This window comes from Eretmochelys imbricata, chromosome 16, assembly GCF_965152235.1.
Source record: "Eretmochelys imbricata isolate rEreImb1 chromosome 16, rEreImb1.hap1, whole genome shotgun sequence".
In the NCBI taxonomy this organism is placed as follows: domain Eukaryota; kingdom Metazoa; phylum Chordata; order Testudines; family Cheloniidae; genus Eretmochelys; species Eretmochelys imbricata.
The window spans coordinates 12,527,202-12,551,842 of NC_135587.1; the positions used below are offsets into that span (position 1 = coordinate 12,527,202).

The window sequence follows — 24,641 nt, forward strand, 5'->3', positions numbered from 1 at the left end:
CTGAGCCGGAATACAATCTAGCTGACTCTGTCTGAGCTCTGCAAGGCTGAAAGGAGTGACAGGCAAAACCAACATATTTTCCTCACTAAGGTCAGGAAATCTGATTTTGAATGTACATGCGGAGCAGAAGGGGCCATTTTTATGTAGTTAGCTTTGAGAGAAGAATCAAAGTTTAATTAGGGTGGAAGTAAGTAGCACCTGCTGTAATCCAACCTGTGTATCCAACAGATGAACTGATATTTATGCTGCTGCTGATCATTGTAATAATAGGGTTGTACGAAAAAAAAATGCATCACCGCTGTTTTGATGGATAACTATTTTACTTTAGGGACATTTGATTTTTTAGAGGAAAAAACTGATTTTTTCTGTGGGAAGCAGACACTTTCTGTGACAAACTTTGATTTGACAACATCAAAAAGGTATATGAAATGTGTCTCCAAATTTTTCATTTAAAAACCAGAGTCCAGAATATTTTGATTTAGCAATACTACCGCGGTGCCTAATGGGAATTGTAATTCAGTTTTCTCATGTCCTTATTCTCTATGGGCCAGACTCACTAGCTGACCCACATATCCCAGGATGCACCATGGCCAGGGGTCTCCCATGACACACCCCTGTCCCCTCACCAGGAGACGAGACTGTGGTGCATCATGGCAAACAGTCTGACCAGGGAACCCAACCTAAGCGACAGAGAATGGGAGCTTCCAGCATCCAACTACAACTCCCATGAGGCAAGCTGTGGCATTTTCAAATGAAAATATTTTGATTTTTTTTGCCAGGAAGTCAAAATTTTCGATGGAAAGTTCCGACCAAAAACATTGTTTTCCTCAAAATTTTCCATGGGGGAAAACCCCCAGATTCTGACCAGCTCTAAATAATAACAACAATAATAATCAATAATTAACGTGTTGACAGCGATACCTAGAGGCCCAAGCTGGGGATTGAGGCTTCACCGTGTTAGGCCTTGTACACACACACAAAACGGAGAAGATGTTTCCTGCCCCAAAGGGTTTACAATCTAAGCATATGATGGGAGACAACAGGTGGATAAAACAAACAGACGGGGGAAACACAAGGTAATGAGATGAATATGATAAGCATGTTAAGCAGCGGTCACAGCACACCAGCTGCTTAGCTGCTGTCAAATGTTTTGCTGGCTTCACACCACATATGAGTTTTCAGGAGAGCTTTGAAGGAAGATAAAGTAGTGACTTTGTGGATTTTTACAGGGAGTTCCTCTGTATGAGGGGGGAAGCTTGGGAGGAAATGCAAAGGTGCTTGTGGGAAAATGTGATTAATAGGCAATAAAGGCTGTAGCTTGGGCCAAATGTATCCTTGATGCAACTCCGCTGAACTCAGTGGAGTTGCACCAGAGATCAATGCGATCTTCTGTGTCCATTTCAGACTAGATTACTATACATAGTAATGGGGGCCCTGGACGGTATCGCCTAGATGGCAGTTAGACACCCAGCTCCTATTGAGTTCCAGTAGGATTTGGGAACTCCCTTGTGTTCTTTAGCAAAGCCCGCACCTTGTTTTTTTGCTTCCCATGCAGAAAGATCATGGCCTATGTCAGCCCCTGGTTCAACAATCACTGGTGGAATGCTTAGCTGGGACAACGCTTTGAATGGGGGCTGCTCTTGTACATGTACTCGGGGCAGGTCTACACTCTGAACTTACCCCGGTATAACTACAACCATCAGGAGGGTGAAATATCCCCCCCCCCCCGCCCCCGAGCGATGTAGTTCTATCAGCCTAACCCCCGGTGTAACAGGGCTATGGTGATGGGAGGGCTTCTCCCCGCGACATAGCCACCATCTGTCGTGGAGGTGGATTCACCACACGGCCGGGAGAAGCTCTCCTGTCAGCGTAATACGTCTTCCCAGAAGCGCTACCGTGGGAGAGCCGCACCAGCGTTCTAAGTGTAGACGTGCCCTGGCACCGCTGTCGTCGAGGTAGGGTGAATGTAGACGTCCGTGTAGCTCCAGAAGGGTGGGGCGTGGCACTGGAGGAACAACCAAGCCATGCTGAGTGTATAGCCGCTGGTCGGAGGCAGATTTGTACTCGACACGGCTCAGCCTTGCCTCTGCTACGGCTACCATGCTATGATGGCTACCCGGCGATCTGTGGTCACACTACCACTCATGAGGCAGCACAAATATGTGTACACGAGTGGGGGACTCACACTGCTCACTTGTCGTGTAGACGCAGGCCATAGAGACCAGGCAGAAAGCAAAAAGTCCTGGGGGTTAAATCCCCACCCGTTAAAGCTACTGGACAGTAACCAAAGCGGCTAGAATGTTAAATACTGAGCCAAAAATGGCATCTACATTGACAGAGCTGAGGGGTAGGAACAAGGGTCCCAGACCTGCATGTAAGGAGGCTATATGAAGCTAGCACCTAGACAGTAGTTGGAGAACCCAAAGCTTTTACGGCACCTGGAGATCTGTGTTCTAGTTCCAAAGAAGTTGTCATTTGCCCCTCCGAAGTGTTTCAGTCTCACCACGGGGAGGATGAGGGGAAAAAAGAAAACCCTCTACGTGCTTCATTCAGTGCACATCCGGGGAGACAAGCAGCGTTCCTGAGACGTGAAGTACGATGGCAGGAGAGGGCAGGGAGAGACCGCTGCTTGAAACCCACGCTGCGTGCATGGGCCTAAGACTGGGAAAAGCACAGCATCCCCACGGAAAGAGAGCCAGCGAAAGCAGCCCATAGATCAAGAGGGGTTAATAGACTTTTGCTGCATTATTAAGTCTTAATTTCTCGTTTATTAAGCGGATGCTATGTTCAAAGTTGTCTTCCCTTCAGGGCTTTCCCTGCAAATTAGCTCTCGGCTCTGTGTACTCCATCCCTGAGTGTGTATGCCCTAGAAATGACCCTGCACCAATCCCTTTGTCAGAACTAAACTGGAGCAGGGCTGGCTCTCTATCAGGCTCCAGGGGAAACAAGCTGCTCTGCAACAGAAAGGCATCAGAAAGCCTCCTCTTGTGGAAGGTGTCTCGACAGCAACAGTGGTGGATGCAGGATGGCCTGCTCCATCTCTTAGACCTCCCTGAGCCCAGCTGCTACGCAAAACAGCTGCTACGCAAAAAGGGAGTCGTGCACATTTGTCTCTCGTTCTTTAGCTGGTTAAATGTCAGGCTGAGATTTGAATTAATAAAAAGCACAATTCTCTGGGTAGCTGCTTTTTTATGTGGTCCGAGGTCTTTAGAGAGTTAGGGGAAAAGCAACTCCTAAGTGACGATCGATTGGATGTCACAGGGATCTGGATGAGCCTGCAAACTCTGAGCGGAACATGTCCCACTCCATGCACCATGCAGCGGGGCTAAAGCTGCTTTATCTTCATCACGATCACTGTCAAGATGAATCCTTCATTCCTCTTGCCCTGCCTGCCCCACCCCCACTGTTCTGGGATGATGGAACACTTCGCACTTCTGTCCAACACCAGCTCTCCTTACAAGCCTCTGGATATTTAAAAATGTCGTGTTGTAAAAACAGGAGATGGAACAAGCCACTGTGAATAATTCACAACTTCACCCGGGTGAAATTAAAAATATATTTCACCGTTGAAGGTCTTTGCTATTTGGAATTTCCAGGGATGTGGAAGAGAAAAAGGCTTCCAATGGGAAGAAAAATAAAACCACAAATAAAACTCCAGGTTTCAGAGTAGCAGCCGTGTTAGTCTGTATTCGCAAAAAGAAAAGGAGGACTTGTGGCACCTTAGAGACTAACCAATTAATTTGTTAGTCTCTAAGGTGCCACAAGTCCTCCTTTTCTTTTTGCAAATAAAACTCCATTCGCCTCAATGGTTTCTTCCTTCACTGCCTTGCACTGTGTAAAATATGATTCCAAGGAGACATTTCCTCAAAAGAAATGAGTTCTCTCTGTACAGAGTTCTTTTAGGCCCTGATTCAACCCATCATCCCTATCCAGCAAATCACTTAAGCACGTGCATTTCATGTGGTTTGGGGGAGGGAGGCAGGTGGAATTTGATTGGATGCATTGAACAGGCAGTTTTGGACTAAGGATTCTTTTAGGTCTGCATTCAATAATGGCTCGGACTTCATGACTTCAATGGACCTACACCAGTTTACCCCATCTGAGGATCTGGCACCTAAGTTGTGCATGAAAAATATGCAGGCAGGCATGCGAATCGATCTAATCTTGTCTACAGAGCTGCTCATTTACAGCGTGTTTAAAGAGCTTTCCGTAGCCCTCAGAGGAACAAGAGCCAGAAACCCTCGGAATTTCACTAAGGGTTTCGCTATTGGCAATCTATTTTATGTGGAAGGTGCTCAGAGAATATGGTGATGAACAGCGTCACAAAACTTTAAGATAAGATACCTTCTTTGTCACTGCAGTATTCTCAGTGCAACTACAGATACATGCCATACATGCTATTTAGCTCTGTGTGCAAAACGGACAACCGCTACAGGTGATAAATAGACAAACAGAAGCAAAAAAAATGTCCATGAGAAATTTACTTCCGTTTTTCATTTTCTAAATGTTTGACATTTTCTACCCAGCTCCAGTAACCGGGCATGCAAATTGGTGACTGCACCTGCAGTTCTCCATCTTATTGATCTACTGGCATATGTTGCCCATACCAAGACCTGTCTGCAGTCCCTGGGTATATATTTGCATTGAATTTAATTATCATTCTTTTTTTCTTAAATGTGGCCCATATTTTTCCTTTACCTGTTGCATCCAGTTCAGGCCTCTCTGTCTGTGTTCCCCATCAGTGTCTCCATCATAGGATCATAGAATATCAGGGTTGGAAGGGACCTCAGGAGGTCATCTAGTCCAACCCCCTGCTCAAAGCAGGACCAATCCCCAACTAAATCATCCCATCCAGGGCTTTGCCAAGCCTGACCTTAAAAATATCATCCCTGCCTAATGCCTTGGTATGCCACTTCACAGAGCACTCTAAGATTTTTCCAAGTCCAGTGAGTTCCTCCTGTGGGAGAAGATTGTTTTCCTTCTGTATTCAGTTTGTTTCAGAGAAAGAGAGAGCATCTGGTTTCAAGAAACAAGGCAGGGTGTGAAGGTTAGGCGGGAATGGTATTATAGACACTATATCAGCCAGGCTGCTATTCTGTCCATTCCAAGAGAGAAAATCACCCAGGCAGAATATCCAATTCACATGGTTCTTTCAAATGCTGCCTGTGCACTTATTTGGAGTTTGGCTTTACCATATTTACCCTGGAATGATTATCATCACACAGGCATCAGACACACATGCCCATAGGCACCCTCTCAAACCTGCAGCATATCCACATCGTCTTAAAACTCACATACTCAGATATTGGTATTTGCATCCTCATAGAGCCATACTGTGATTCTCTCACACATAGAAGTACCTAACGCCACACGGAGTACTCTGTCCTCTTAAAAGTAGTAAGACATAGGGCTCAGTTCACCCACATCGTGTGGCTCTGCCTTTTAAGATCTTGGGAGGTCTGAAATACACGAGGACCTAGGAAATAGGAGATACTGGTAGAAAGAAAGTGGTCCTAGAAGTAAGTCGTATTTTGGGAGGAAATCCTGTTTGTTTCTTTAAGGGCTTGTGATCAGGAGCTTTGCAGGGTGGGTGCAGCCAGGCTCCTCTTGCTCCCAGCCAATTGGGATGAGCTTTAGGAAGGGGATCAGCATATATGCTGCCTTCTCCTTCATAGTATGGCTGACAGCAGCAGGAGAAGGCTGGCCTGCTGAGCCTGAGGACTAATTGGAGGAAGGGGCCTGCTGAAGGAGAAGCTTGCTAAAGCTCTACAGCTAGCCGAAGTTACCACCCTAGCTCCAGGGAGGAGAGCTAGGGGAGCCCGGCCTTAAAGAGAGACAGAGGGGACTTTCTGAATTACAATCTATCTGCTGCCAGAGAGACTGGCAGTGGCCTGGAAGCGACTCCTCAGCGGCAGGCTGGGAAGAAGCTGCAGGAGGAGATGGAGTGACAGTAGTGGAGACCTCAGCCCTGAAAGAGCTAAGGACAAAATAGGAGCATCCCAAGGAAGCAGTGATGGATTAGAAGGATCAACCCTTAGCTGCCTAACATGGTGTCCCTGGGCTGGAAAACCAAGAGAAGAGGTCTGTCCTGGGTCCTACTACAGGCTTCAGGACTGAAAGACAAAGACAGGTAAGTCCCAGATCATAGAATCAGAGAAGATGAGGATTGGAAGAGACCTCAGGAGGTCATCTAGTCCAACCCCCTGCTCAGAGCAGGACCAACGCAACTAAATCATCCCAGCTAGGGCTCTGTCAAGCTGGGCCTTAAAAACCTCTATGGATGGAAATTCTACCACCTCCTTAGGTAACCCATTCCAGTGCTTCACCACCCTCCTAGTAAAATAGTTTCCTAATATCCAACCTAGACCTCCCTCACTGTCACCTGAGACCATGGCTCCTTGTTCTGTCATCTGCCAACACTGAGAACAGCCGAGCTCCATCCTCTTGGAACCTCCATTCAGATAGTTGAAGGCTGCTATCAAATCCCTCCTCACTCTTCTCTTCTGCAGACTAAATAACCCCAGTTCCGTCAGCCTCTCCTCATAAGTCATGTGCCTCAGCCCCCTAATCATGTTCGTTGCCCTCTGCTGGACTCTCTCCAATTTGTCCACATCCTTTCTGTAGTGGGGGGGACCAAAACTGGACGTAATACTCCAGATGTGGCCTCACCAGTGCCGAATAGAGGGGAATAACCACTTCCCTCGATCTGCTAGCAATGCTCCTACAAATGCAGCCCACTATGCCGTTAGCCTTCTTGGCAACAAGGGCACACAGTTGACTTATATCCAGCTTCTCATCCACTGCAATTCCCAGGTCCTTTTCTGCAGAACTGCCGCTTAGCCAGTTGGTCCCCAGCCTGTAGCGGTGCATGGGATTCTTCCGTCCTAAGTGCAGGACTCTGCACTTGTCCTTGTTGAACCTCATCAGATTTATTTTGGCCCAATCCTCCAATTTGTCTAGGTCACTCTGGACCTTATCCCTACCGTCCAGCGTATCTACCTTTCCCCCCAGCTTAGTGTCATCTGCAAACTTGCTGAGGGTGCAATCCATCCCATCATCCAGATCATTAATGAAGATGTTGAACAAAACCGGTACCAGGACAGACCCCTGGGGCACTCTGCATGATGCTGGTTGCCAACTAGACATGGAGCTGTTGATCACTACCCATTGAGCCCGATGATCGAGCCAGCTTTCTATCCACCTTATAGTCCATTCATCCAGATGGGGGCCAAAGGCCTGGCATAAAGGCCATTAGATTCTGAGTTTTCTGTTTGGACTTTTCTGTTACCCCCGGAAGTGGACTGAGCTGAAAGCTGATCTGGCTGGAGGGCCGGGCCACAGAAGATGCAGACGGTTGCAGAACCAGAATGATGGATAAGGGGATACTGGAGTAGAAGAACCCCTTGCAATGCCTTGTCCTGGCACAAGGGTGAGCTATGGCAGTGGGTTTGCCTCAGCCGAGAGCACTTGTGCTACTCAGTTTAACTCCGGGCATCACTAGGGCTGCAAAATATTTCCAAGGCCTTCCATCTGAGCCCTCAGCAGGAGTGTAGACACATGTATATTGTCAGGGATGAGGACTTGCAGTTGTGCCTGCCCAGTCTCTGGGCAGCCTATGAGCACAACAGAGCTGGATGATTGACACCCCATCTATTGGCCGAGGAAGTCAACAAGCACTTTGGTCCAACAGCAACAACTGATCTCTGGCTGCTCAACCCACACACCCATGAATGCAATCACTACTGCGCCTGCCCTGCTCCGAGCACTGCTCCAGCCCTGCTCCTACTTGTTCCCAGCCTCGTTCCTATCCTGCCCAGTCCAGTGCATCCCTGCTTCCCTGCTTGGTTCCTGACCCTGGGCTCTGACCCTTAGCTCTGACGCTTGGTCCTTGACCCCAGCTCTGAGCTTGGGCACTGTTCCTGGCCTGACCACCTCTGTTCTGACCACTAGGCATGACTGCCCACACTACACACATCCTGTATGCACTCAAAACCTGACACGGACATGTGCGCACACATCATATAAACGCACACCATTCTCACATCAAGTATGTGTAAACGCAGCTCACAGAAACACTCCACCATGCTATTGTCAAACAAAGCACACCTGCGCTCATGTCACACACACCAATACACAGTACATTGTCACACCAGGCATACGTATCACATCTACCGACACCCACCCCCACACACTCTGCTTCATAAGCCAAAGGGGCCATTCAGAGTTAGCCTGGGCTTCTGAGCAGATCTGCAGGAGAGTATGGGGCTTCAGGGGGGAAATGTGACAGCCCTGACTCACCACCATACGAACTGGCCTACATCCTTCCCCGGGTCTGAAGAAGAGCTCTGTGTAGCTCAAACGCTTGCACCTTCCACCAACAGAAGTTGGACCAATAAAAGATATTTACCTTGCCCACCTAGTCTCTCTTACATTTAAAGTGACACAGAGCTGGAAGAGCATGCTTCATCCCTTCTCCCCACTGTTACAGTGAGCTGCGTACGAAAATACCCCAGTTGCCACCTACCTCCTAGGGTGGCAGAGATGAGGATGTGCGTGCCGTACTTTTTGATGATGGTATCAATGAACTGTTGCGTGGTGGGTCTCCTGCCCAGCAAGCGGATGCTCCTCTGGAATTCAGGCATCAGGGGCACTGGATTGCGGAGCAGGTCTCTCCGTTCGATGGCTGTGTTCCTCACCTTCCAACGGGCAAACTCCCTATGTGACAACACAGGAACACAACACAGGTGAGGCTCTGAGTCTGGACAGGAGGGGAGAACCACCAAAGAAGGGGGAAGATGAGGGCAAAGGGGAAAATACGGGAGGACATCCCCACATAGATACACAGGTGAGGCTCTGAGGCTAGACCTAGGAGTGGGAGGAAGAAGAGGAGAAGCAAGAAATTATTGCACAATGCCAACGCACCTTAAGGATCAGGGTCTGAGCTGCTGCTGCGGGAACCTCAACAAGTTCAGAAGTAAATTTCAGATGAGCTCCCAGAAGTATGGCTGTCCCTTTGTAGGGGTCAGAGTATCCCACATCTGCCTACCGCAGCGCTCCTACACCTTCCTCTAAAGGAGCTAGTTTGGGCCACTATTAGAGACAGGATACTGGAGCAGACAGCTCTTGGTTCTGATCCAGTCTGGCATTCCCATGTCAAATTGTTTCCATCCTATCTAAACTCTCTGACTGTGCAAAACCCAGCTAAAAAGTTGGAGGGCACAAGGTTGCTCGTGACGTCCTGATTTTCCAGCCCCTAGAGTGCAGGGCAATGTGATCCTTGAACAACAACATGGACAGCACCTGCTCAGCACCTGCCCTCTGAAAATCAGGCCCCTTTTGGGTGTGTCAAGTTGGGCAGCCAAAAACCGAGGCACCCGCCATTACTAACCTCTTTTGCAAAATCTTGGAGAAGGCCGAAGAAGAAAACCAGGATTTAGAACTGTCCTGCAATATGCACAGCACTATCTTAGGCAATATGTTGCCATGTCCAAATGAGTCACAGGCTGCAGTTCCTTTTCGTTCATTTATTCCAGTAAATCAGATAAAGCATTCATTTAAATAACAGGAATAACACTTGTTTCAGAAATGTGTGGTTTTTGGGAGGGGGGTGAGGGGGGTGAGAGAACCTGGATTTGTGCAAGAAATGGCCCAACTTGATTATCATGCACATTGTGTAGAGAGTTGTCACTTTGGATGGGCTATCGCCAGCAGGAGAGTGAATTTGTGTGGGGGGGTGGAGGGTGAGAAAACCTGATTTGTGCTGGAAATGGCCCAACTTGATGATCACTTTAGATAAGCTATTACCAGCAGGACAGTGGGGTGGGAGGAGGTATTGTTTCATATTCTCTGTGTGTATATAAAGTCTGCTGCAGTTTCCACGGTATGCATCTGATGAAGTGAGCTGTAGCTCACGAAAGCTCATGCTCAAATAAATTGGTTAGTCTCTAAGGTGCCACAAGTCCTCCCTTTCTTTTTAGGAATAACACTGTGTGGCACTTTCTGTCTCAATAAGCATTGGCATCCCCCCGTACAGGTGGAGAAACTGACTTGCCGGGAGATGATTTAGTACATTCAGCGGCAAAGCCATGATCAGAACCTGCGACTCTTGGCTCCCAGTCTGGCTCTCTAGCCACATGGCCTTGCTGCCTTTTAGATTATTTTAATGAATGTAATTACGCATGTGTTTATTTTGACTGGGTCCCATCACCACTCACCAGGGGGACTTACAGCAATAATATCAGCAACATACCAGCCTTTTAAGTCAAAATGCAAACTCCAGAGCTAATTCCCACTTGTTAATCCTCAGACTTTGAAAAAGCTAAGCAGAAATTCCATTCCCAGTGCGCCCTGAAACTCACTATACTCAGGCTCTGGAAAGAGCAGATCCCAGAAACAGGGTCCTTTCACTGGAAATAGTCTGCCACCAGACTTGGAGTGTTTCCTCCCAGCAACCAGTAACGAGAACAACCCAATGGATCGGTTATGCCTATGATGGGACACATTGGGAGTCAGATTCTTGGTTCCAAAACTATTTACAAATAATGAGTGCCTTGAATAGCCCCCTGAAATGTACAGATGTTCAATGCATGGACCAATCCCCAACTAAATCATCCCAGCAGGGCTTTGTCAAGCCAGGCCTTAAAAACCTCTATGGATGGAGATTCCACCACCTCCCTAGATAACTCACTCCAGTGCTTCACCACCCTCCTAGTGAAATAGTTTTTCCTAATATCCAACCTAGAACTCCCCCACTGCAACTTGAAACCATTGCTCCTTGTTCTGTCATCTGCCACCACTGAGAACAGCCAAGCTCCATCCTCTTTGGAACCCCCTTTCAGGTAATTGAAGGCTACGATCAAATCCCCCCTTGCTCTCCTCTTCTGCAGACTAAATAACCCCAGTTCCCTCGGCCTCTCCCCGTAAGTCATGTGCTCCAGCCCCCTAATCATTTTTGTTGCCCTCCGCTGGACTCTCTCCAATTTGTCCACATCCTTTCTGTCGTGGGGGGACGACATCATGTGCTCACGCCGCTCACAGTGGCATATTGGTGTGATGTGCTATGAATGTGGTGCCTGATCTGACCCCACGGACATCAGTGAGCTTGGATCAGGCCCCTGGAGCCTGCAATAGCCATGCAAGATGCCTCGCGCAGCTCAGGCCACTCACGTGAGCCTGCACTAGCTGATGCAACTGAGTTGTTTTCAAGGGTAGCCTAAGTATAACTCAGTGGGGCAGACAGAACTAGCAAAAGCCATGGAAGGCTGTTGTGAGTCCATGTGAAAGAGATGCTAATGCCTGATGTGGGAAAGGGAGGGGAGAGCCAGTAAGGAGGGACAGTCTACATACTGCTGCCTAGGGGGCGGCAGACACTCATACATCAGGCCTTCCTCTCTGTCCCAGTAACGAGATAGATAGATAGGAATCACCCCTTCTGAGCTAGCACTAATGAGTTAGCAGTCCACACTGTGTGTCAGAGAGATGGAGGGAGTTGCTGGGGATGATCTTGACACTCGTTAGTGGTACATTCCCTCCAGGGGAAAAACAAAACGGAAAAATGCTGAGGAGGGAAACAGAGTTGAAAGCACAGTCTGGGGACATCACCCAGAGCTCCCACTGAGTCTCTACAGATAGGAGAATACAAGGGCACGTACATCTCTATCTGGGGAGAGGAGTCTGAAAAGGAGAGGCCGTCGGAGCAAATTAAATTCTCCATCCTCAAACCGCCAGGGCGACCAAAGGACATAAGTGGAGAAACAAGTCCAGTGCAGACCTTGGAGACCGTGATTTGAAACCAAAGAGAAATGCAGCAACCAAGGAGCGGGACTGAATATGTGAAAGAAACAGAGCAGAAAGGTTCACAACGACGCCCAGAAGTACCACGCTAACTAGGCCACTTCCTCACCTCCCTCTCCTCCTCCCAGTGGGTATTGCTGCCTATGGGCCCTGCAGGACAGCAAGGGGATCCCATGCCCAGCATATGCTCCAGCAACGTGGCCCAGCACATGGGCTAAGGGCAGAATGACTCCTTTTGGAGCTGTCACCGTAGCCAGGTTGAACTCCCCGCCTCCCTTCCAGCTTGCTCACTCCCCCTCTCCTTTTAAAGCACGGCTTAAAAGCCACCAGCTGCTGCATGCTGCCCACAGCTGATGAGCTGTCAGCCTGTGCCCCTCCCACACAACCCCAACCCAGGACTTGCAGTTACCAGCCAGCCTCCTGTGCCCCCCAACACCTCAGCATTGCTGTTGTTATTTACTGGGTGACATTAGTGTGATCAAGGGAATGAGCCAAATACCCTGCTCCAAAGGTTTGACTTTCTAAGAGCCAGATTGTACAGTTCTGCGTGCGTAGGTGAGAGACCTCTGTGGAGGTGCTTATCTGCCCCCTGTCTCCACAGTGTCCAAGCACCTCACAAGCATTACTGCATGCATCCTTGTGGCAGCCCTACGGTGTAGGAAGTTTTATCAGCCCCATAGGACAGATGGGGAACTGAGGCACAGAAAGTCTCATTGAGTTGCCCGAGGTCACTCACAGAGGTTGTGGCACAGCCAGGAATACACCCCGAGGTCTCCTGTGTTCCAGTCCAATGTCTTTACCCAAGACCATGCTTTTTGTCCCTGGCCTCATGCCCTTGATCCAGGGCTGGATACACTCATAGTTCTCCTGGCTCTTGAGTGCAAGACTCCTTGAGATTCCTGCAGGCAGTAGATATCCCCAAAGGCTCCGATGAGGGGCAGGATCCCAACAGGACCATGGCACCCACCCACCAAGCTGCCCTAACACAGAGTGAGGGGTCTCCCTGCCCCCTTTCAAAGGGTGGTAGAGGTGCTTTTCCAGCTGCCCCTCTCCAAAATGCCCAGGACAAATCCAGGCTGAGCAGTTTGTTCGGGATTTCCTCTGCAGAATGGCCTCTCCTCCCTCCATGACAGTGTTGGGCCATTAAAGGCTGCGATTTTCAAAGGGGCAGAAGGGAATTAAGTTCCCACAGGAGTTGCTCTAGAACCTCACAGGATCCTAGAGCCCAGCCTCCAGCCCGAGCCCAGACGTCTACACAGCAGTGAAACAGCCCTGCAGCCCAAGTGCTGCAAGCCCAAGTAAGCTGGCACGGGCCGGCGATGAGTTTATATCTGCAGTGTAGACATACCCCTTGTCTTCTTGGAACATTCAGCCCACAGCTTCAACCTGGCTCTGTCATAGATACACAATACAGCTCAGATTAGCACACCAAAATAAATAAATAAATAAAAGAGTGGAATTCCAGAGCAACATTCACAAAGAAAAAGAGTGCAAGCCGAAAGTGATCAGGCATGATAGATGGAGTTCACTTGCCAGCTAGAGAGACAGACAGATACATGACAGCTAACTAGCCAGACTGATGTTAGAGCTACTGATCAGGGCAGTAAACAGCAGTTTGTTACTGTTGGGGTGTTCTGCAGGGCAAGGCTGCAAGTGAGGGCTGGCTGCTGCCACAGAATTATAAACCTTTGAAGGAACCCCCACCCCCCCTACAGTTCCCCCCCACACACTAAATTATCTAGTCTATCCCCCATTAACCCTGGCCAAGAGAGGATTGCCCCCCGTCAGTGGTGTGTTCTCCAGCCCTGTGTCTAGTCTAGTCTTAAGTGTTTCAAGCAGCAAGCCCTCCTATTTCCCTGGGCAATTCTTCCGCCGTCTCTTGGATTTCACTTTTAGGAACCTTTTTTTGTTGTTGTTTTGTTTTTCTCTCACTCATATTTTGCCGAAAAACAGCATTTCTTTTTTTTTTGGGGGGGGTAGGGGGGTGCCAAGAACAACATGGATTTTGCAAACAGGGATGAGAAATAAATGGCTTCAAACTTGGGTAGATTTTGTGTGACCTTGAGAGAACCTCGGTAAGTGGATTGTTCCAGCACTAAATTAAAACACAATCAAACAAGCATGACTCCGAGTCTAGTGCTGTGTGTTTGGACAGCGAGTGGGTCTCGCTCTGTTTATGCGTGAGACGTAATTATTGGGTGCTGGAAAGATCAATTTAAAAAAAAAAGAGAAGAAAATGGAATACATTTTTTTTTATTATTGAGCTAAAGCCTAGGGAGGGTAGGAAGGATGATTTAGTGGATAGGGCATTAGGATGAGAGGCAGAAGACAAGGGTTTGGTTCCCAGCTCAGATTTCTAATGTGACCTTGACTAAGTCATGTAATCTGCTCTGTGGTTCAGGTGCATATCAGTAAAATGGGGATCATTTCCCCCTACTTCACAGGGGTAAAATCTACTGATGACTGCGAGGCTCTCAAAAACGAGGGCTGTATACGTACTAAACTAGACTGTGGGTTCCAGATGCTCAAGTCTTCTTCAAGGATACTGAATCTTCCTCCAACTGAAGACAATGGCAAAACTCCCAGGACAGACGGCCACATGTTTTCAAAGCAGCCACTGATTTTGTGTCTCCATTTTTGGGGGTGCCCAATTTGAGACGCCGTCAATAGGCCTGACCACAAAAAGTGCTCCATAGCTCCAAGTGATGTCAATGGGGGGTGCTCAGCCCTTCTGAAAACCCAGGGGCCATGCAGTGTCCTAAACTAGACACCCAAATATTGAGGGACAGTGAGAATTAGAAGCCGCTTTTGGAAATTTGGCTGCACAGCTTTAAAAGTTAGTTAAAATGTGTTGTCCCTTGGCTGAGTCCCCATTTTTGTTTGAAAGGAAACAGGAAGAACAGAAGGTGCTAGGTCGCATGGCAGAAAATGTATCAATCTGCTGGAACACATTTCGTGTAGCTTTTGGGGATGCCAGATCCTCAGGTGGTGCAAACCTGTCAAAGCTCCATGGACATCAACAAAGGTACACTGAATTACACCACCTGGATCTGGCAAATTTTGCTGGAATCCATTCTCTCTGACTACAGGGATCTGGTTATAGCGAGATCACCTTGTGGGCTATTTAAACTTGTCAACTTGTCCCCTCCTGTTTTTATGTGATATTCTTTGTGCACCTTTCATTCCCAGCAGCACTGGATTTACCCTTTCTAACTCCAACCTTCACCATATCCTTGTCCGCACTGGGTAATTTTTGCAAATAGTTCCTATTACTGCTAACAGCCATTCAGCTGTTTGCAGCATCGTTCTGGAGTGATCTGGAATGAAAAACTTTGACTTGAGCCAGAGGTTCCCACATCCCAGGCCAGCCCCATGGCCACCATGCGGCACACACCTATGGGAATCGAAAAGCTCAGATTTCGATCCAAAAATGGGCGTTTTGATACAATTTAGCTTGGGGGGGAAACATTTTAAAGGTTTCCGGGATTGTTCCAATATGGAACAAAACCCAAATTTTGAAACCTTGCAAAAAAGTTGCCACAAACTGGAATTCTCCTCCTCTGTTCACTGCTGGCCCAATTTCACTCCCAACACAGTCCTCCCTTTAGCAAAGAAAACTTGGCATTCCCCCAATTATTGATTCAAAATTACATTTCAGCAAAGATCAGTTTTTCCTTCAGAGCCCTGACATTTCAAAAGGTTGCATGTTTGTGGCTGTCTCCATTTTGGGGTTAGTAGCGTGACACACCTTAAAGGAACTGGATTTCCAAGCGTAGGTGCTCAGAACTTTCTGAAAAATCAAGCCACTTCAAATCAATGGAAAAAGGCTCATGAAGTCTATTTGATGGGGGAAACTGAGGCACAGAGAGATGAAACCATTTGCTCTAAGTAACACAGACATGGTGGAGCCAGGAATAGAACCTACCCACATCTCTTCATAGCCAGCTCATTGCTCTATTCATCAGGCCACAATGCTTCCTATATTTTTCCTACTGATCCAAGTGAAATGATGATACAGCCCAGTGCAGTTAAGGGTGGACAGAGGCAGATGACAGCTGTAACAAGGTCCCTTTAAAACCAGCATTCAGCTGTAACTCAAGAATCCCAGTTCTCATGGGATGATTAGGCAGCAGTGTGCAAGCTCCAGAAGAGCGTGAAGCAGAATCTGCTGGAGTTCTGCCAGTGGAAAGGTGCTGGACTTGTTTTTCTATGTACGCGAGGAAGAGGTGATGCAAATGCACACCAGTATTCAGTTGCCACCAAAAAAAAAACCCCAAAAACCACCCCAGAAGCTGAGAAATCAGTCTAATGAAACGCAAACCACTTCCTTTGGGGAAGCTATATTGATCCCATCCTGTTCTTGTGTTCAGGGAGTGGAGGGGGGATTTTGTGAGGTTAGGGTGTGAGACAGAGTTACTTACAGCTGATTCAATATGAATTTATAGTGCCCTATATTTGTTTCTCTTCATCTTTATATATGTATTTTTATGAATAGATATTTCATGATATTTTAGCCATCACAAGTGCCCTTCATCTGAGGATCGCAAATTATTAACCAGCAAAAAGAAAAGGAGTACTTGTGGCACCTTAGAGACTAACCAATTTATCGGAGCATAAGCATCCGATGAAGTGAGCTGTAGCTCTCGAAAGCTTATGCTCAAATAAATTTGTTAGTCTCTAAGGTGCCACAAGTCCTCCTTTTCTTTTTAACGATACAGAAAACTACTCTGAAACCGTTATTAACCAGCTGAGTCTTTTGGTATCGTTGTGATGGCAGAGAGATATTATAATACCCATTTTGCAGGTGAATAAACTGAGGCACAAGGAGGTTAAAGGCAAAGTTTTCCAATGCTCCTTGCACTGGAATTGCAGTGCATGCAAAATGCAAGCTAGCAGACTGTGCACACAAAGCCCCACAAGCGCCTCTTTACATGAATCAATTTGGTCATTTCAGCTGTAAAGGAAAAAAAACCAACCACCCGCACTGATATCCAGGAGTCAAATCCATCCCCATTGAACTCAATGGCAAAATTCCCATTGGCCTCAATGGGGGGAGCCAGGGAGGAGGGCAGGATTTCACCACAGGTGTGCAAATGCAGAGAATCTGAAAGGGCAGCAGGATCACAAGCAGTATGTGAAGCTGTCCCACTGTGATAGGAAGTACAGGCCCTGTGCAGCGGGCAGAGTGAACCATCTGCTTCTGCTAGAGGAATGAGCACAGTTACCTACCCTGATTGCTGGGCTTTGCATATGTGAGCAGGGTTGGGCCAGTTGGGAGCAATTAATTAGGCAATTACACACCCCGCCTCACCCAGCACGCTATAAGGGGATGTGCAGCAATGTGGTGCTGGGGGTTATGTTTGTTAGTGGGAAATGGTCTTGAGACAGGGTGGGCTGGGGGCACCTTTTCCCCTGCTAAATGACCCATATTTCAGACATTTGGGTTGGGCTGGGCTGGAGTCAGCCACTTCATGCTGTTGAGTAGCTGAAGAAAGCCCTGCTGTGCTTGGTTTGGGGTTTAAAGAGGCAGGATAACATTTTCCCCCAGCGCTTGTACAGGATCTTTCCTTGCTTGCATGGGGCTTTGGCCTCGACACTGCATAAGGGCTAAAGGAAAAGCATTGCTGATCTCTCTGCTAAGGAGAGCACCACTACTGATCGCTCACTACTCACAAGGGGTGAGTGGTGACCCAAAGAGGGCAGAACAGAGACAATTATGGTTCTGCCTCCTCCTACCCATATGCCCACCCACGTAGCTGGGCAGGCTACCCAGAGAGAAGTATGCTGCTGAGCGGTCTCTATGCACAGCAGTATTCCCAACCCCATGTGGTCAAAAACCATGAGTCAGGCCCCAAAAAATCATGAGATTTACAAAAAATATAACACATTTTGGGTTCTTTTTATTTCCCTTCTGGATTTTGAGCCTTTTAGGGATCCTTTTTTAAGGCTTTTCTCTGCAGCTTTGAGAAACAGATTATTATTATGAAAGCTAAGAAGCAGAAACACATGACTCCAGGAGCTGGGGCTTAAAAGCGAAAACAAACAACACCAACTCTCACAAGATTCACAATAATAAATAGACCTCTCTGCCTTACTTCCTCATAACCAAATCCCTAACAAATCTGGCTGCTGGGGTATTTACCCATCTCTAGTTGCTTCTGTCATGCAATCACCCCAGAATCCAGCATTGAGAGTGTGTTTCTGACTCCGATCCTGCTCCAGTTGTAGTTGATGCCAAAATGCCTATTGACTTTCAATAGGAGCAGTATCAGGTGCTCTGTCTTTCTCATCTCTCCATCTGTCTGTCTGTCTGCTTTCCTATGGATGCCAGTACTTTAAAGGGCAGGTGGTGGCTGTGTTTAGAGCCTCAATCTTCCTGAGCATTGAACCATTTTGAGTCACACACTGATCGGCGGAGCTGAGTTTCTCAGACTGATTGTTTTCCGATTTTGTTTAGCACTGTACCCGGGCTGCATTTAAATCTTATTATAAAATCATTTTCATGTCCATGGATTATAGCTGTGACTCACTCCAGTGGGAGCACTAAAGGGAGGGCAAGAACACAGCATAGGCATGCAAGGTGCTAAGGGACTTTTAGAGGTTATATGATACCATCTCTAACAGGAGCTAGTTGAGCAAATGTTGTGTGGGGTGAACAAGTACCACTTTATCAGCTCCATATCATCCCAGGGGTGGTTTTCCACATATCAGTAATCAGTTTTCTCTCCTCGCCATCTTACTGTTAGATTAACAGATTTTAATGACAGAAGGGACCATTGTGATGACCTACTCTGATCTTCTGCATAACCTCAGCCACAGAATTTCACCCAGTGATGCCTGCATTGAACAGAACTCTTTGGGGTTGAGCTAGAGTGTATCGTTATCATCTGTTTGTTTGTTATTTGTATTCTGGTAGCAGCCATAATGTGCTAGGTGCTGTCTGCAGAGAGAAAGACACATTTCCTGCCTCCAAGAGCTTATGATCTAAGTCCCCGATCTGGCAAGTGAGGTCACGTGGGTGGACTGCAACTCTAACACGTAGCCATGCTGAAGCCAACGGGCCTCCATACAGTCCCCCTGAGTTGTTGTCGTCTGCAGTATAGGGGCCTAAGAAATCAAGCAGCCTAGCAGCCCACATGGGAGAGGAGAGGGATACAGCCCAAATGTGCAGTATATATTACAATCAATACACCTCCGTGTGCCTGCCATCCCTTCACCCTACCCTGACCAGTTTCTTATGGGCATCATGGCAGAACTAGGTCCTGAGGAGAGATTTGGAGGAAAGGGTAGTGATTAGAGTTGGTCTTTAAAAGGGGGAGGGGGTGGAGGTGGGAGACAATACACAGGTTTCTTTTTCATTCCTTCCCCTGCCTTGCCCCGCAAAATGTGAAAAGATTCCAACCAGCCCTAATAGTGACCTGACAAGGTTGAAAAGGGAGAGAGTGCCATTCACAATGGGCAGTGGGGTAAAAGGCACTGAGGTGATTATAGGAGAAGTCAACGTGGGTAAGTCAAGGCTCACATGATCAGCTGTGAGAGGTGGAGTCAGCTAATCCTGCACATAGTTTGATCCTTCTGAAACCAAAAGGAAGGGGAACTACAGAGAAAGGACTTCTGTTGCCTTGTGAGAACAGCTAGGAATAGTAGGCATCTTGGGGTGGGGGGGATCCTCTTGTGTTGGTTACACTGTGTATGTCAACACAAGCTATTCTCATCTCTTCTCTTCTCTTTTCTTTTCATGCCACCCTCATCATCCTAGTATCTGATCCCCTTCCGGCAGCGCATTGTGCAACATGACTAACATCCTTCTCTTATGGTTCAAGCTCTCTTCCTCCTCCCTCCTGAAGGAGAACTGTGTGTGCAGGATAGTTTTCTGTGGGATGTTTGACACAAACATTTCCAGAACATTCTGTCTAGTGGAAAAGCCAAATCAAGAGAGCAGAGGAAGCAACACCTAGTAAGCTACTGGACACGGACCGACGAACAGGCTCGATGGCACTCGGACAAAGTCTCTCTCTCCACAGCAAAGCTAATTCTCCTGCCCAGGCTATGTGCATTCCAAGAGGGTTCTCCAATGTTCATGCTCCTCTTCTTTCTCCCTCACCAATCTTGATCAGATCTCTGCTCCTTTCCCCCATGCCGGCTCCTCGTCTAAGTACCACCTTCCTCCCCCTTCACACGTTGTTAGTGCGAGATGCTTCACCTCAGGAGATCCGGCCATTCGGAATCACCCTTCACGTGTCTCTCCACATCTCGCTGATCCCGCATCTCATTTCAATCTCAGCTGAAATCGTATGTGTCGTCCCCCCCCGGTGTTCCCTCTGCTGTTGTTGATGATTTATCGCTGCGAGTGCCCTAGTCAGTGCTGCAGAGTGGTCAGGGATGCGGTTTGTATGAAAGATGCTATAGGAAATAAAGTAGTATTCCACGGTATTTGTCACTCCAACTAAATTCAGCCGCACTCCATGTTACACAGAAGGCTTGTCCCTCACTCATAGGGCACTAGATTCTTCCTTCCCTGCCTAGGTAGTCCAAGAGGAGGCCAGAGAGTGCAGCCACCAGTGAAATGAGCCCCACTTGTTGTATACAACTCCCTGAGGAAACGGCCAGTGAAAAGCCTTTATACACTTCAGTCTAAAAGTAGAACAAGCCTTTAAGATCCAGCCAAGACCCCCTTCCCTGGCACCTGGTTTTTGCTGCTACGTTACTCTAACATGAATGACCCCCCCCCCTTCCTGGGGGACAGACCAAGGTGCTTCAACTGTGCCTAAGCGAGAGTTTTGCTAGCAGCTTGCCAGGAAATCAAAGGTGGCCCCTAATTTCCATCAAATGGAACCAATTGGACATATTCTCATCTTTAATACAGAGCCGTGGCTCATGTAAACTACATATCTTTGCATGTAGTGTGGTGGAGCCATTTGGCTCAAAATGGAGCATGAGTGCAGGGACCCAGAGGTGTTTGATAGAGGGTGCAAGCTGTATTGTAGAGCTCCATGGATGCATTTTGTCTATGGTCCACCGCTTTGGCCACTCCTAGCCTAGAAGCTGTTGCTTTTATTAATGTGAAAGTATCAACAGAGAGAAATGCTGATGATATCTCCCATACACTGACCTCCTGGACCTGGGCTGAGAGTCATCCTTATAGTATAAAATTCTTAGATGTACTAGAAAGTCCATTAAATGAGAACTTGTCTGGACCATGTTGAAGAGATTTCTACCTGGCCCTTTCCCAGTTCTGGAAAAGCAGGAATCATCAGGAAACAGACAAACTATTCCCAGTAAGACTCTGAGTCTGTGGACTTGTTCTTCTACATGCATACTTCTTCCTACTGGGATTTTCCATGAGGCAAACTCCATGGTTGAGCTGGTCATGGGAAGGCTGCTGCCTACACACTAAATAAATTCTCGTGTGAGGCTCTGTTTCTCTATGGAAACTGCACCCTGCATTTCTCTCCATGGGTTTTTTTCTCATTTCAGGCTCCATAATAAATTAACGAGAAGATGTTTTCTTTACACCAACCCTAGGACAGACTCTATTCTGTACTCGATTAATCTTTAGTGATCTATATTAAATACTTATCTGAGGAAACGAGCCCTGTATCGCAGCAACATTTTCTATTATGAGACTTTATCATATCAAGAGAGATTTTTCCAGTGCTGACTCCCTCGTACATATTAAGCCGGAATTTCCGAGAGAATGACACACTTTTTTTTTCCTCCCAATGACCTTTTCTCTTCGTAACAAGCTGCTGATATGTTGGAATTTACAGGGTTATAAACGCTTTTTATTGAGTGGGAGGAGGCTGGGTAATTCAGCATTAGCTTTCCTAGGAAAACCCGAGGGAGAGGCTGTGATATTTGACACCGGTAAAGGCATGAAAGGCCTTCTGGGATCGCTGGACACGAATGTCAGTGGAAGTCAGAAGGCTTGTGAGCCTTGTGCTCTCTCTGACGATGGACCTTTCAAACGATACCAGCTTACAGGAGTTTGCCATCACAGGAAACAGAAGGAAAGGGATCTAGAAAGGGACTGGGAGTCAGGATTCCCAGGTTCTCTCTCTGGCTCTGAGAGATGAGTGTGATTGGGTAGGTGATGGGGAGCCAGGACACCTGGGTTCTCTTCTTGGCTCTGCAAGGAGAGTGTGGTCTAGTAGTTAGATCAGGAAAATGGAAATAACAATTCTTGTGTCCTCTTTTGGCTCTGCCACTTAATTTCTGTGTGACTATGGGCAAGTCATCTGACATCTCTCAACCTAAATTAAACCTTATATAAAATAATAATAATTAATAATTAATTGTTATTGTTTTGTTGTAGTACTTAAAGGGGGACCCACTCATGGATCAGAACCCCACTGTGCCAGGCACTATTCAAACACAGAATAAAAAGACAGTGCCAGCCTCAAAGAATTTATAACCTAATACTTCCCTGCTTCACAGGGGGGTTGTGAGTTAAGCTGGTTAATAATCATCAGTGAATAGCTTATTCCACACATTTCAAAATAGTTTTGTATAAATTGTTTGAGGAATATATGCACATTATAAATGATTTACCTAGCAATACAACCAAGCTGCTATTTTTTGACTAATATATCCATGAATAATAAATATGATGAATTTCATTATATTTTACTAGTAAATTATTCATTTAAAAATTCTTCCCTCAGCTATCATTAGAAGGCTTAATTAACACTTGTTAAGTGCTTTGAGATCCTCAGATGAAAGATCTTATAGATAGGCTTGTCTGAATTCTATTTTTTTTAAATAATTTCAGTGGATAATATCAGTGTTTATTTTAAAGCTTTGTTTTATTATTTAAGTTTTCACAATTTTGGATTTTAAGCATGTTTTTCCAATTTGTATTTATTTAAATTTTCACAGTTGTGGGCATTTACTGGGGGAGAAGAGGGTCAGGCAATAATTATCAAATGTCAGTAGACATTGAGATTCAGAAAGTTACCGCATTGTAATGGTTAAAACACAAACTGTCAACATCACATATCAAAATATACAAAGTAAAGATCCTTAAATCAGAATGCAATAAATTCTCAAGGAGAATGTTTTCTTACTTGATCTCTCTCTGTAAATTTTCATTATTATCAATGGAACTATATCTATTTTGTCAGGTTCTGCTTGCACGGTGAAATTGACATTTACCGACATTTGCCGGCAAAAATCTAATCCTTCCAAGCCTAGTTACAGAAGTGCTTGTTATTATTCCTTTCTGGATGAGTATGTCACTAGTGATTTATTGATATTATTAGGAGTAAATATTTATATTACGGTAGTGCCCAAAGGTTCTATTTGGGAGTGGAGTCTCATTGTGATGAGCGCTGTACAGACACAGAAAGGAGACATCTTCATGGCCTGAAGGGTTTACAATTCTCCAAAAGTGGAGTCCAGCCCTTAATATTTCTCTTATTTGGGAGTTTGGCTAGGACAGCAACACATCGTGCACATGCTGATGAAGTGATGGCTGTCATTTTTTAAAACAAAAGTGGAAGATCAATTTCCTAAGGGCCAGATTTTAAAGAAATTTAGGCACCTAAAGATGCAGATAGGTGCCTAAGTGAGGTTTTCAAGTGCACCTAATTCCCATTGAAAGATATACAATGTAGGCACATGGGCACTTCTGAAAATTACTATTATTATTAATTATTTGTATGACCATAGCATCTAGGAGTCCTAGTCCCGGACCAGGACCCCATCGTGCTTGGTCCTGACCAAACATGGAACACACACATAGTCCCTACCCCAAAAAGCTGACAAACTAAATATAAAACAAGAGACACCAGATGGATTCAAACAGATGGAGGAATACATGAAAACAATGACACAATAAAAACAAATCCCTCTGCGTCTTTAGGTTCTTAAATACCGTTAACTATCTGGTTGTATGTAAATTTACATGTGATTTGCTTCCTTTCTCTACAAGCCCACAGTGTGTGTTGTTGTTCTGAAGACTTTTTGTAGGGTTAGCGCTAACAACAAGGCTGTTTGCAGGGTTTAGGCAGGCGGTGTGCTGGCTGCATGTTCTGGCTCTCTTTCTCCCCCATTCAGAAATATATTAACTTCTGTGAGCTCACAAGGAAGATAAAGGACCCACAAAGCAAGAGAGTTTCCTTGCATCTCTTCCACTATGTCAGCGGATTGATTGCAGATTGGAAGCAGCTCCAACTTTCCTTCCCAAATGAAAAATGAAGAGCTCTTAAAAATTGAATAAAATCTCTCATGCTATGAGAAGGATTTCCACTAGCACAGACAGAAGAGGAGGCAGCATAGAGCCATTAAAAATATCTATACATGCTGACTGATTCTTTACACTCCAGCCCCCTCGTGCACATACCCCGCTGCCCTTTATGATAACAAATCTGTGGCTTACCTATGTGACTTCATACCAATGCTGCATACCATGGAACATCTCCACCATGGCCTCTTTGCACCAGCTAGGCTGGCTGTCGGAAGTGGACCAGCGTGCAGGTGTGAGTCCCATCCTGGAGAACACCACAGCAGAGTGCTATGTCCAGGACAGTTCTGGATGCAGAGAGATGGGCCAAGTGAGGTGGCTTGAGGCCACTAGGGGGTTGTACCATTTTACATCCCCCTAATGACCTATAGGGGCCTTTGCAACGACGTGTAAATTAGGGTAGCCCCAGCCTATACTGGGTGCTGAACTGGTCCTAGTGGTCCCTGCATAGACTATTCCTCCTTGTCCACGCGCTAGCGCCTATGCCAGAGGATGGATGTGTTGGCAGTGCTGAAGGGGGATGGGATAGCTCAGTGGTTTGAGCATTGGCTTGCTAAACCCAGGGTTGTGAGTTCAATCCTTGAGGGGGCCATTTGGGATCTGG

The 24,641-nt window shown here is 46.6% G+C and overlaps 1 protein-coding gene across 1 annotated transcript in view; it reads right to left on the minus strand.

Annotated features, from left to right (window-relative positions):
* BRINP1 (BMP/retinoic acid inducible neural specific 1) overlaps positions 1 to 24,641 on the minus strand; it is a 65,808-nt gene that overhangs the window by 26,013 nt on the left and 15,154 nt on the right. The window contains exon 2 of the mRNA XM_077836064.1: positions 8,525 to 8,715. Within this exon, the coding sequence (XP_077692190.1) occupies positions 8,525 to 8,715 (191 nt within the window). The remainder of the gene's footprint in view (positions 1 to 8,524; positions 8,716 to 24,641) is intronic.